The 14176-nt window shown below is 27.3% G+C and overlaps 2 protein-coding genes and 1 long non-coding RNA gene across 3 annotated transcripts in view; 2 read left to right on the top strand and 1 right to left on the bottom strand.

Moving 5' to 3' along the window:
- LOC122505742 overlaps positions 1-14176 on the top strand; it is a 169378-nt gene that overhangs the window by 34234 nt on the left and 120968 nt on the right. The gene's annotated exons all lie outside the window — the stretch shown is intronic.
- On the bottom strand, positions 3471-4881 carry LOC122505739. The gene is made up of 3 exons (XR_006301941.1): positions 4747-4881; positions 4034-4218; positions 3471-3881 (listed from the first exon to the last, which is right to left on the bottom strand). It is a non-coding gene; the product is annotated as an uncharacterized LOC122505739 (long non-coding RNA).
- On the top strand, positions 5069-9230 carry LOC122505737. Its single transcript, XM_043617549.1, has 4 exons — positions 5069-5391; positions 6736-6880; positions 7388-7575; positions 8869-9230. The coding sequence occupies exons 2-4, from the start codon at positions 6752-6754 to the stop codon at positions 8921-8923; spliced, it is 372 nt and encodes a 123-aa protein (XP_043473484.1). The 5' UTR covers positions 5069-5391; positions 6736-6751; the 3' UTR covers positions 8924-9230.

Here is a 14176-nt window from a genome sequence, read left to right as displayed (position 1 = left end):
CGATTCCGGGGTGAAAAAAAAGAATTTCGTTTAAAACAAAAATTAAATATAGCGGTTTTATCTTTAAAAACAGAAAAGAAATTTCATTTTTTCAAGTTTGGTTATTTTTTTTACCCATTTACCCATCCAAATATTTGGATTCAGTAACCTCAAAAACATAAAATATAATGATATCTGGCATTAAAAGAAATAAAAAAATTTAGCAAAGTTGTGACACGAAAACTTTCTTTTGACTACTCTGCTAAGGAGTTAAACGTGCGTGAATAATATTCAATTCTCATCCATAGAGGCACAAAAATTGTATACTTTTAAAAAAAGTAAATTAGAATGTAAAATTTAAAGATGGCGGACCAAATATGGCCTAAAATATGAAGGGAACTTTGAAAGGGGTGGTGACTATTTTTCAAAATACTAATATGTAATTAAATTCGCCTAAGTTTTCCTACTCGAAGGCTTTTAGGGTCGCTGATTACTAATTTAATGTTATTTTTAAGAAATTCAAGATAGCGGATTTAATATATAGAACAAAATTTTTTAAAATTTATGCAATAAACCTTAATTTTGTCACTCGGGAATTTTTGTGGTTGCTGATTACGAATTCAATTTTAGTTTCCCATAAATCAAAATGACGGATCTATTATGGAACAGAATGTTTACTTTATGCAATTAATCTTAATTTTGTCACTTGGTGGTTTTTAGGGTCGCTGATTACGAATGCGATGTTTGTTTTTAAAATTTCAAATGACTAATATAATATGGGAAAGAAAAATTAAAAAAAATTTTCTATACACGCTCGCTGGTCGTGAATCGACGCAAGTGCTAAAATAATTGTCAGTGAGCGCTCCTATGACATTTACAGCTAACTGACTGGTATTAGAACTCTCGAGTAACAAAATTAAGGTCAATTGCATAAATCTAAAAGAAAATTCTGCCATATTGAATACACCATTTTAAATTTATGAAAACTTACATCAAATTCGTAATCAGCGTCCCTAAAAACCACCGAGTGACAAAATTAAGGTCCATTGCATAAAGTAAAAATTTGTGTTCCATATTGGATGGGGGGAGGGTCAAAAATTAATAAAAAATTGTCCTCGTGGTTTATGGACGGCTTATACCTCGACTTATATCATGACTATTAATAAATCTCGGTGTCAATGTTTTAACAAAGAAGGAAGAATACTTCAATAAAATAATTCTTCTGATGTATAATTAATATATATAAAAATAATGGATTTATTCTATCACTCAGTCGTATTAAATAGTAAGAATTTGATGTAATCGATCACACTGAGTCAAGGAAGTTAAAAATTAAAAAACTCTCTTTTTACGTTTCGACAGCGCTGCCGTCCTCATCAGAAACAGAAAAAAGAATATATTTACGCGTTCACATTATTGAAATAACGTCCTACACGCTATAAGCGAAATGTGACACTAATATTCTAGTATTCACTAATATTCACTATTCTTACTAATATATATAAAGTTTTTCTATCGCTTGACTAAACTAATCAAAAGAAAAACCATTATTTTGTAATTTGACTTGCTTGGTACTTTGAAACGTATGGCAACACAGCATTCTTTAGTCGTGTTGCAAATGCTTGGTATGACTTGTTTACATTTAGTTTTCAGTAGAAAATTGTGTGCAATGTTTCCAGATGTTCAAACAGCTGTCCAATATACTGTATAAAACATGAAATTTTTTTACAAATTAATTTATTGCAACTCTCACAGGTACCTAATGACACTTTTTAAACAGATATTTAACCATTATATATCTGTCTCGTATTAAAAAATGTTTTATTAATTTCTTAATTTTAAGTACTTTGTGGTGAGTAAATATGTTTGAAAATGTACTCAATTCCCACAAAACTTAATGTTAAAAGTTAAAAACAAAGACGCTTATAACTTTTTTCACAAGTCCCCACAGGTCTAAAAAATTTAACTACATTTTTTAAAAACTTTTATCTAACAGTGGTACAAATTTCAACAAATTGGTAATGTTAATTCTATTTGCGAAAAAACCTTTCTAGTATCTTGAAAAAATCTGTAATTACCTTATCGTTTTATAAACATTTTACAATATAGCTCAGTGTGTTAAGTTTAATTTTTGGTTTTCGTGTTTTATGTTTTTTAATTCTTCAAAAAAAAATTGTAATCTTTTTCCAATATTTTAGAAAAAGAAAAAAACGGATCATAAGGTCTTACATTTTTATATACACACAATAAAATAAGGTCTTGAGTATCAAAAGACAGAAACAGAAATATCGCGCGCGTAGCTCTGCTAGTTTAAAGTAAACTGAATAATAATAATGAAATTAAAAAAGTTTATAGCAAAAAACAGTAAAATATAGTTAATAGTATAAAACATAGTATTTCTGTATAATAACTATATTGGCATTTCATTTTACGTTGTGATAAAAATATAATTAGGAAAACTTGATAGCACCAAGGTAGCGTCTACGTAGCTTTACTAGAATTACAGCGCGCACTGAGAGAAATTTCTGCATAAAATAGTATGAACTGTAGCCATGCTTTTTTCACATCTATATGACATACCCCATTGGTGAAAACAACATGCTTATTTCGTAGGGATAACGCTCTTTTGGTATGACTTCGGAGCGAATTCAGTATGTTTTCATAACAAAAACTCACGACAGAGGGCATGCAAAGCGCGTTGAGTGTTTCAATACTATTTTATGCAGAAATTTCTCTCAATGCGGTGCTAAATCTATATAAAAATTACAAGGCTGTCTAGGAAACAAGATAGAATCAAGACCGTACCAGCCTAGCATTGCTGTAAATAGCAACGCTAGAAAAAAACTAGACTGGCTGAAAATATATCTAGACTGTAGCGACAATTTTCTACACGGGTGGTACACAAAAAAATTGATGTTCTGAGCTTTCCCAGATAGCACGTTTCCTTACGTAACCTTATGGTAAGATTACTGTGTAAGGTTACAAACATTACAGTGTAATGTTACTGTAATGTTACCGTAAGGTCAAAATGTCCCACCTTTTGTAATGTTACACGGTAAGGTTACCGCAATGTTAATGTAAGATTGTACGATAATATCACTGTAAGGTTGCAAGGTAACCCTATATAATATTACTCTGTAACGTTACACGGTAAGGTTACCGTTAGGTTTAAGCAAGGTTCTAAAAATTTTGCAAATTTTTGGAAAAAAAAATTCTTTTTTTATTTTAACGCGCAAGAGAAGATATGAAATATGTATAAAAATTTTATATTGAATTTAATTATTGCATTTGTTTCAAATTTTATCACTTATTTCTTGTAATGAATGCATAAAATAAAAGCATTTTTTCATAAAATATATTTAAAAAAAATGTACTTTTTGAGGAAAATTTCAAGAGTAAACAGATGCCTTATTGGAAAAAAATTATTTATTTATAATATTAATGAAATATACATTTTCTTTTTATTTTAAAGAATCTTCTTTAATTGGTAATTATCATACGTACAAACAACATATTTTTGCTTTGAAGAAATTTTTGTAGAAAATACTTTTCACTTTAAGTGTCAATTAAATCATTTAATTTTTATTATATTAAAAAATTTGTTAATTCATAAAAAATTCTAACGTTCGTATAAATTCAAAATTTGCAATTAAAATTTGAAAAATTTAATTATGTTAAAAAATGATTCAAAAACATTTTTTTATTGACAAAAATTTTGTTCCCTTGACATTTCCCTGACTTTACTGACATGTGTTCACCCTTATAAATTAAGTTTAAAAATTTAAACTTTTTTGTTACTAACTTCTCACGCTTATGTCTAATCTTGCAATTGATTAACCATTTGGCAATGTGCTCTTTTGTTACATCAGTGTTAACTTCTTTATGTAATTCGCCCATTGCACCTAAAATAAGAAACGTAAAAAATTATGTCTCTTAAATGTTATAATACCAGGATGGCCACAATTTTCAGTTCATCAATTTTCCTGATAATTTACTGACATTAAAATTACTTGTCTTAAAAAAATTCTTTTTACATGAAAATATTAATATTTACGGAAAGTGGGTAAAATTTATGAATCCAAGAGATCCGTCTTCGATGCTCCCGTTGGGAAATAACTTGCTACCATTTGTTGATTTTGAAAAACAGCCCATTCTGTTCTAATGATTTCAAATCCGTCATTGAATTCAACAACAGCATACGGATATTTCTCATTCATGATGAAATTCTAAAAATAAACTCTGAAAGAGTAAAATTTTAACATGTTATTAATTTATTAATAAATTTACAATTTGTGTTTATACAATCACTGATCATTTATAACATTATAATTTATAATTAAAAATAATAAAATATTTGCAAAATACTTATTAGAAGATAAAGTATATTATGTATGTGACAAGAATTTCATTCGTAAATTGCAATAATTATCAAAATAAATATCAGGTAAAAAGCAGTTTTACTACTTTTTGAAAACTTATAATTTGTTGGTTATCTTTCATAACCTAAAAAAGTGAATAAGAATTTGACACGATTCAAAGAAAAGCTTTATGGTTAACATTGTTTTTTTAAATAATAGATGAAATTGATGAAATTCTTATTGCTTAACTATTATAAAAATTGTAATACATTTTTAATATATGTATGTAATAAAAAGTTTTTAAGAATAGTACGTGTTATACGTATTCAGAATATTTTTCAGCAAAAATGATTAAGGGATTTTCTTATTGCGGAAAATATAATTAAATTACTTCTTATTTAATTCTTACCTGCCTACTACATTTGGAACACAACTTCAAACACTTTGTTTATTAAATATAGTATAAGAAAATGAATTAATTTCAATTTTTGTAGTACTCGAAGCGATATCACAACCGGAGACAGAGCATGATGCCGTGATGCGCAACAAGTGTATGTATATTATAGCAATCGGAAGTACTACGTGTCTAGAAACAGACTTGCGCATTGGTGCGCACGCGCATGCGTAGTTAGAAAACATAATTATGTTTTTAAATTTTTTTAAGTTGTAATTCTTACAATAACTATTATATATTATTATAAATTCATAAAAAATTTAACGATATAAAAAATAAACATAAATTTAGTTTGTGCGCAAGAAAACGGACAAAAGTAATGGAGAAAGAAAATTCAAATTTGAATTTAATCTCTTTTACTCCAATCGTCTTTTTTCTCTCTCTAATTGCTGACGACGTCATCGACACTCCACGTGACTCCACGTCTCCACTAGAGGTTAGAGTGGGTTAGAGCCAAGCCATGTGCCCCATGTGCTTAGTGAATAAGTGAATTCACTTTTAATGGTTTTTTGTTACATAAATCTTTTATTAAAGTAAATAAAATTGAATCGCTTTGTAGTGTATCATCAAAACGTGTATACATCTCAGAAATATAAGCAGGTAAGGAATGATAATATATTATTTGTATATGTAAAGATGCGTATAATTAACATAACCTCCTTGAGCATTCACTGAAATATAGGTAAAGTTTATATTATAATATTTTTATTTTCTTAAATATGACTTTCATTAATTTTATATTGTATTTATTATAAATATAAAAATCATAATAAGAAAGAAAAATTCATAAATATTTAATTGTTTTAGTAGAATTGCAATAAAACAATCATTTTTTAAAATGTCTGTGATCATTTAATCTTAGAAAGTAAAATTTATTATTTCTAAATAAACAGTAATTTTTTCAATTTGATATTTTATTATGATGATTTTTAATTGAAATTTAAGATATTAATATGAAAATATTGCCTCGAAATTTTCACCCAAATTTATTACAACCTCTTCGAGTTATATCATGTTTGCAAAAAAAAATCCAAACACCTACAATTTCTTTGTAGTTTGCAACATTATTTAAATTGTAGTTAGTTAAGGGGTAACACTACCCTAGAGTCAGAAAAAGAGACCTATATCTTTGATGATTTGTTTTGAGAAAATGGAAACTAGAATAGGATTTCTTTTTGGAGGGTTTATTAAATACATATTGAAGAGTAGAAAAAAAATTTTTATTAAAAATTTTATAACAAAATAGCGGCGGTAAATTGCATAGAAAAAATCGACTATTTTTTTCTTTACCAAAACGGCCGGAAAGGTTTCTTGAAAAGTTTAAGTCCTGGAACAGAAAACAAAGAAATTTTATAATCTATATAATATAAACTTGAAAAGTACATAGAAGTTTTTTTATATCAATTTTTGTAGAAATGGTGCTCTTTTTTAGTAAAATAATCAATTTTTCGACAAAAAATAAAAAGTAAATTGTTTATAAAAATTAAAGTTTACATCCAATTAAAAAAATCCTATGTACTTTTCAAGTTTATATTATATAGATTATAAAATTTCTTTGTTTTGTGTTTCAGGACTTAAACTGTTCAAAAAACCTTTCCGGTCGTAAAAAAATAGTCGATTTTTACTATGAAATTTACCGCCGCTATTTTGTTATAAAATTTTTAATAAAAATTTTTTTTCTACTCTTCAATATGTATTTAATAAACCCTCCAAAAAGAAATCCTATTCTAGTTTCCATTTTCTCAAAACAAATCATCAAAGATATAGGTCTCTTTTTCTGACTCTAGGGTAGTGTAACCCCTTAATGATGAAATGTAACTTGAATTTATTAACTGAATTAGTTGTATGTTAATTACACAGATTACTGTCGAATGTACTTTATTGATAACTAAAAATTGTAATTTTCCTTTGAACTTCAACTTATATTTTTAATTTATTTAAAAGGTGCCTACTGAATAACATGCGACGTTGGAAGACATCACGTGAATTCGGTTATTCCAAACGTCATCGTAATCGCATTCTCAAAAGGGAATTAGAAAATGATTGGAAGGAGTTAATGGAAATAGACACGGAAGATTCTGTATCTGGGGTGCTATTCTGTAACTTCACTTCACATTCACTTCACATTCACTTCACATTCACTTCACTTTTACTTCACTTTCACTTCACTTTCACTTCACTTTCACTTCACTTTCACTTCACTTTCACTTCACTTTCACTTCACTTTCACTTCACTTTCACTTCACTTTCACTTCACTTTCACTTCACTTTCACTTCACTTTCACTTCACATTCACTTCACTTTCACTTCACTTACAATGTGAAGTGAAAGTGAAGTGAAATTCAAGTGAATGTGAAGTGAAAGTGAAGTGAAAGTCAAGTGAATGTGAAGTGAAAGTGAAGTGAATGTGAAGTGAAAGTGAAGTGAATGTGAAAGTGAAGTGAATGTGAAAGTGAAGTGAATGTGAAAGTGAAGTGAATGTGAAGTGAATGTGAAGTGAAAGTGAAAGTGAAGTGAATGTGAAGTGAATGTGAAGTGAATGTGAAGTGAATGTGAAGTGAATGTGAAGTGAATGTGAAGTGAATGTGAAGTGAAGTTACAGAATAGCACCCCTGGTCCCATTGCCTCAACAAGTGGAAGAAAAAGCAGTGAATGTATTCCCAATATTGGTAACGATGAATCATTACATGACAGTGACTCCAGCAATAGTGAGATTCAGCATATGCAAGAGGACTTTTCTGAAGTAGATTCGCGTCATAATAAAGATTTTAACAATTTTGTCAGGTAACTTTAAAGAAGAATGTATAAATGTCAGTAAAGTCAGGGAAATGCAAGAAAAAAAAATTTTGTGTCAGAAATTTATAAAATTTAGATTTTTTTAGACTTATTTAGAAAAATTCCAAATTTGAAGGTTAATTTAAAAATGAAAATTAACTTCTAATTTTTAAAAATGAAATATTTTCAATAATTTTAATTACATATTTCTGAAAATCCAAATACAAACAAAAAATAATAACATTTTAGAATTATTTTTAACACTTTGGATAAAAAAACTATGAATTTCGAAGAAGAATTGTATTATTTATAAAGATAATTAAAATTTTGACTAGAATTTTTAAAAAATTTTTGAACATAATTAAATTTTGGAGAAGAATTTTATTATTTTTAAAGATTTATTTGAAATGACCAGAATTTTTTCAAATTTTTTAATATAATTGAATTTCTGCGAAAAATTTTATTAATTTTGAAAATAATTGAATTTCTGGAATTATTTGTAACTTTTCCAAAATTTAATTTTTTTTAGTATTTTTAACTAAAATTTTTTTATTAATCTAGTATTTATGAAAATTGTAAAAATGATTCATTAAATAATTTATATGTCATAATTTTATGATAGTTTTTGTAAAATTAAGTTATTTAAAAAGAAAATATTGTCTGAAATAGAAAAAATTCAAGATTTTTTATTAAAATTTGTGGTAATTTCACAGTTTACGAGGTAAAAAAAACATCAAAATTCGGAGTTTTTTTTATGAATTTTTAAAATTCAATTTTTTTCAGTTCTTTTACTAAAAATCCCTGACTTTTCCATGACTTCCCTGACCAATTTTACTTTCCCTGACTTTTTCCTGAATTCCCTGACCTGTGGCAACCCTGTTATCATGCAATATGAATTTTTAAAATACCAAACTTTTATTTCACCGACATTCCAAATATCTAAAAAAATTTCTCCACAAATTTTTATTCTAAAATAAAACAATTGTAATTGTAATTTTCTCATTTAAAAATTATAAAGATACTTGAAAAATCAGTAGAATTTAAATTCCAAATAATTAAAATTCCTAAAATACAATTGAATATAATAAAATTTTTAACTCCAGAAATTGCGTCTTATTATTTTTTTACGATTTTCATGTGGCCAGAAAAGAAATCGATTTCAAATTCTTTGTTATAATGTTTGATATTTAAAGAATTATTTTTTATTTTCAAAATTTACTTTTTTACTTTTATAATACAATTTTTTAAATTTAGAAATGGTAATTGTTCATTTAAAAATAATTGGACCTTTTTATTTTTCAGATTCATTGTGGTTTGCAGTATAAACAGTTTATTAAAGAAAAAAACATTCAATTAAAAATGTTCTTTGTTTTACTGACAGTATAAATAATTTTGTTCCAAATATGCACTTATTTATTACTACGATAAAATATAATAAACAGTATTAGATGCACTTATTTATTTCTAGGATAAAATATAATAAACAGTATTATATGCACTTCCCCAGTAGCACGTAATATTACAGCAATATTGGGAACATTGCCTTAACATTACCAATATTGAATCAATGTTGTGGCATATTGCTGGAATGTTCCCAATATTACGTGCTACTTGGGTTATTTATTACTACGATAAAATATAATAAACAGTATAAATAATTGCATTTACTTTAAAATAATTGTGTAATTTCATATTTTAAAATAAAAAAAAAAATTTTTTTCCAAAAATTAGCAAAATTTTTATAACCTTGCACAAACCTTACGGTAACCTTACCGTCTAACGTTACTGAGTAATATTATATAGGCTTACCTTGCAACCCTACAGTGATATTATCGTACAATCTTACATTAACATTGCGGTGTAACATTGCGTGTAACATTACAAAAGGTGGGACATTTTGACCTTACGGTAACATTACAGTAACATTACACTGTAATGTTTGTAACCTTACACGGTAATCTTACCATAAGGTTACTGTAAGGAAACGTGCTATCTGGGTTAGGTGAGACAGTGACTACTTAATGTTTTTGAGATCACTGAAACAGGATCTGAAGTCCAATTAACCCCATAACATCAGGGTTTTAAGATAACCTCAAAAAAATCCAAAAAAATGACCCTAAAATTTTAAATAAAAAAACATTTTTAATTCAACGTCTTAGCCCTCAGGGTACTGACTATAAAAATGTAACGTTCCGTACTGACATGGGTTAGCGTAACCCAACAACTTTGATCGCCTGTATCTTGGGCTGTAATTGATGAATTTAAACTCTTTTTTTGTAATCTGTTTAAAATTTCCCCAGGAATATGCCGGATTTGTCGGATTAGTGATATTTTTTTATTTATAAAAGTTATTATCAAAAATACAAATGGTTTTCAAAAAATTTTCATGAAAAAATATATTTTTTTCAAAAGCTCGTATTTTTATGAAAAAAAGAATAAAATCATTTTATATAGGTGTTTTGGAAAGGTGAAAAGTTGATCTTTAAGATAGCGTTAGCCGTTTTTTAATTAATCTTAAAAAGTATATTTTTTTTTAGATTTGAAAATGCTCTATTTTTGACATGTAAAAAAAAGTCAAACGATAAATTCATTAAAAATATCGCGAAAATTTACAAACCCAAATTCACCAAATTTACAAAATCCTTCCACTTTACACTTTATGAACTTTTAAATGTAATTTATGAATAATTTTCGATTAATTTAATGAGATTTTACAATTCACAAAAACATGGATTTTATAACATAGCGTACTGACTGGGTGTAATTCACCCGAATACAAATTTCAATAATTCGCAGCTTGAACAGCAAGTGCCGACCGGCTCTGCCGAATCAGCTACTTTCGGTTCTGATCTCAAAGTTTTTTCCCCCTCCGGTCCGAGCCGCCTCCATCGATTTGTTTAGAAATGGCGCAACTTTCAAAATTCGCCTGGGTTACGCTAACCCAGTCAGTACCCTGAGGGTTAGTATTACTACTGCCTTATGTTTTTGGGATCGATGAAGCTGAATATGAAATTTATTTAAACCCATCGCGCCAGGGTTTTTAAATAACCTTAAAAAAAATCCAAAAAACTGACCCTAAAATTTTTAAATCAAGAAATCTTTTAGATTTTTTTTGAGTTTATATCAAAACTTTGAACTAATGGGGTTGACCCATTAAGGCCCAAATGTCCAAAATTTTTGACTGAAGTTCAATGTAAGAATTCTTATCCTAACTGATTAGACTTTTGAGAACCGCTCTTTCAGAATCCGTGGTCAAAAAAGCATTTAGACAATCAGGGAAACCAATATGACGCCCAAAATGGAGGAAATACCGAAAAAATCGTAGGTTTTTTTTAAACACGCTTTTCACATCAATAAAATTTTTTTGGGCGGGTCTCATGTATACTATAGGTGGATAAAATAGTTGTACTTTCGAAATATGTACTTAACTTGTTGCCAGTTAACGACCCAACGTTGGGTCGTGAACTTCCTAGCACAAAATAAATGCAATTTCTTATGTAAATTATAAAATAAATTCTTTTATATCATTATTAACACACAGTAGATTGCAAAGATCCTAGCTTAAGTGATAAATAAATAATTATTTATTATGTTTAAGTAATATAACAATTTAAAAACAAGTAAAATTCATGAAAATTTTTTTTTATTTTAACTTACATTTAGTGTATAAGGGCTTTTCGGGTCGGTGAATTCGAATTTGACCTTTATTTTTAAAAATTCAAAATGGCGGATTAAAAATGACGGATATAGTTTTAAAAATTCATTTGGATTTTTATCAATTTCAGTATTTGGCGGTTTTTCAGGTCGCTGAATTCGAATTTGACCTTCATTTTTAAAAATTCAAAATAGCGGATCAAAATGGCTGATGAATTGGTGAAAATGTACCTTCTTCTGTCCATGGCAGATCTAAAATAAAATTTTCTAGCCTTTGTATCAAAGGTACTTTACATTCAACTTCTGAGGTTTTATCATCATTGTTATTCAATGTAATTTCTTCGTCAGAAAAATCTAATAAATTATCAGACGGTAAGACAAAAGAAGCATCAAGTTTTTATTGTAGGTTGCAATAGTGGATGAAAGATATTTTCAAAAATGCCTTGTGTATTAGTGGTGGGAATAACGGTCGCCTAATGCTTCTCCAACTTGTATACTTGTATACCCTTGTTTACTAATTTTTATACACTACCGTCCACGAGTATCAGGACGATTACACACGACTCTATGAAAAAACATGCCATCAATTTTTTAATCATATCTCGTAAATAAAAGAAGATACAAAAGAAACTTAAATACGGTTAGAATGCTCATTAAATTTTGCGTAAAATAAGCCGTCATTGAAGTAATTTCGTTGACTATTTTTTGAGTTGTAGAGTAAGAAAGAAATAAATAAAACTATCAAATTTTCTTATTTTTGTCTCTTGACTTCAACTTTTTCAAAAATTTTAAAAAATTTAGATAAAATTTTTCTAAAAACACAGAAATCTTCGTTAGAATTTCAGCTTTAAAATAAGCCTTCGAAAATTAAAAAGGGCTAATCCGTCTTCGATATATTATTAAAAATGTTAAGCTGTGTTTCGACAGATTGGTGCATTGAAATTCAACTGTCGAAGGGAAAGAAGGGACGAATTCATGCAGGGGAACGATGAACTTTCGAGTTTCTTTATATTGCTCATGAATCATAATTATTTATTATTCCCCAGCATAAATCCGTCCCTGTTTTCTCTCTCATTCGCAGCCGCGCGAAGCTAGAATCGAATCGTCACAGTTAAATCCAATGCACCAATCGTCGAAACACGGCTTCACATTTTTAATGATATACCGAAGACGGATTAACCTTTATTAATTTTCGAATGCTTATTTTAAAGCTGAAATTCTAACGAAGATTTCTGTGTTTTTAGAAAAATGTTATCTAAATTTTTCTAGATTTTTGAAAAAGTTGAAGTCAAGAGATAAAAATGAGAAAATTTGATAATTTTTTTATTTATTTCTCACTCTACAACTCAAAAAATAGTTAACGAAATAACTTCAAAGACGGCTTATTTTACGGAAAATATAATAATCTTTCTAACCGTATTTAAATTTTTTGTATCTCCTTTTATTTACGAGATATGATTGAAAAATTGATGGCATGTTTTTTCATAGAGTCGTGTGTAATCGTCCTGATACTCGTGGACGGTAGTGTATATGAGGCATTATTCCTGAACTGCCCCAAAAATAAAAAAAAGTTCTTGGATTTCCTTTCTACTTTGAAAATATGTTACCCTAGTAGGTACAAGTTACTACACCAATTTACAGGTCCAACCCCCCACCCCAATCAAAAGGGTGGGGGGTTGAAATTTCAGCCTAAACTCGAACATGCATTCTTTAAACATTTGTAGTTTCTACTTAAATTATTCAATTTAAAAATGTAAGTAGTGTTTTAGAAAGGTTTTTTTGTGTACTTTTAAAATATTTTATTTATATAATAAAAAAAAAATTTTTTTGCAAAAATTTTTTAAAATAAATAGTTTTTTGCAATTTTGTGCAAGTTTGGTAGTTTTTATTTTCTTTTTAATAATCTCAAATGAAAGCTTGGGAATTCCCCTAAAAGAAGATATAAGTCTGAAAATGGGCCAAAACAATTTGCCAAAGATATAGTGTAATAAGTAAAATTTGTCCGTCCGCTCGCGCACTCCAGCGCGATGAACAGTGGGATTTTTTTTCAACTTACTATTGAAAATTGTCTAGAAACTACAAACAATGTTAATTAACAAATAGATTACTTTGGACCTTCTTCATAAAAAAAATTGGTTTTTTTGCAGACAAGTTTAAATTTATGTCTAATTTAGTAAAAAACTATTTTACAGTTAAAAATTATCATTAATATTAACAATTATATAAACAATAATCAACTTCCTTTTGTATTTGTAAACATTTTCGTCATTTTTTAAACTTTAAATATTTATATCATATGTACATTCTTTCAAAAACTTAAAAAATTTATTTGCTTAAACAATTACATTTGTTATAAACAAATTTTTCATTTTTAAACAAATAATTAGCTTTTTTCATCAAACAAAATTTTTTCCTTTTTTATATTTACTATCATAAAAAAGAACTCCTTAATGAAATGGGAATACTATAAATTATTCATTTAATTTTAATAAACATTATAAGTTAACAAATATTTAACTTTGTTCTTTTTTCACAGAAAAAATATATTTATTTATATGCATTTAAATGTAAACTGATTTAACTGAATAATGGTTTACTTCATTAAAAATATAAATATTTCTTAAGTTATAATGTTCGTTAGAATTAAATGAATAATTTATAGTATTCCCATTTCATTAAGGAGTTCTTTTTTATGATAGTAAATATAAAAAAAGGAAAAAATTTTGTTTGATGAAAAAGCTACTTATTTGTTTAAAAATGAAAAATTTGTTTATAACAAATGTAATTGTTTAAGCAAATAAATTTTTTAAGTTTTTGAAAGAATGTACATATGATATAAATTATTTAAAGTTTAAAAAATGACTAAAATGTTTACAAATACAAAAGGAAGTTGATTATTGTTTATATAATTGTTAATATTAATGATAATTTTTAACTGTAAAATAGTTTTTTACTA

This window comes from Leptopilina heterotoma, unplaced genomic scaffold (assembly GCF_015476425.1).
Source record: "Leptopilina heterotoma isolate Lh14 unplaced genomic scaffold, ASM1547642v1 Lhet_368, whole genome shotgun sequence".
Classification (NCBI taxonomy): Eukaryota; Metazoa; Arthropoda; class Insecta; order Hymenoptera; family Figitidae; genus Leptopilina; species Leptopilina heterotoma.
The sequence above is the reverse complement of the archived record's forward strand: the minus strand, read 5'-3'. Positions and strand labels throughout refer to the sequence as shown.

Excerpts from the sequence above, each read along its gene's own strand:
- LOC122505737 (XM_043617549.1), top strand. The coding sequence starts at position 6,752 with ATGCGACGTTGGAAGACATCACGTGAATTCGGTTATTCCAAACGTCAT. Across the intron at positions 6,881-7,387 it reads CGGAAGATTCTGTATCTGGG|TTACAGAATAGCACCCCTGG; the intron begins GTGCTATTCTGT and ends TGTGAAGTGAAG. Across the intron at positions 7,576-8,868 it reads GATTTTAACAATTTTGTCAG|ATTCATTGTGGTTTGCAGTA; the intron begins GTAACTTTAAAG and ends TTTATTTTTCAG.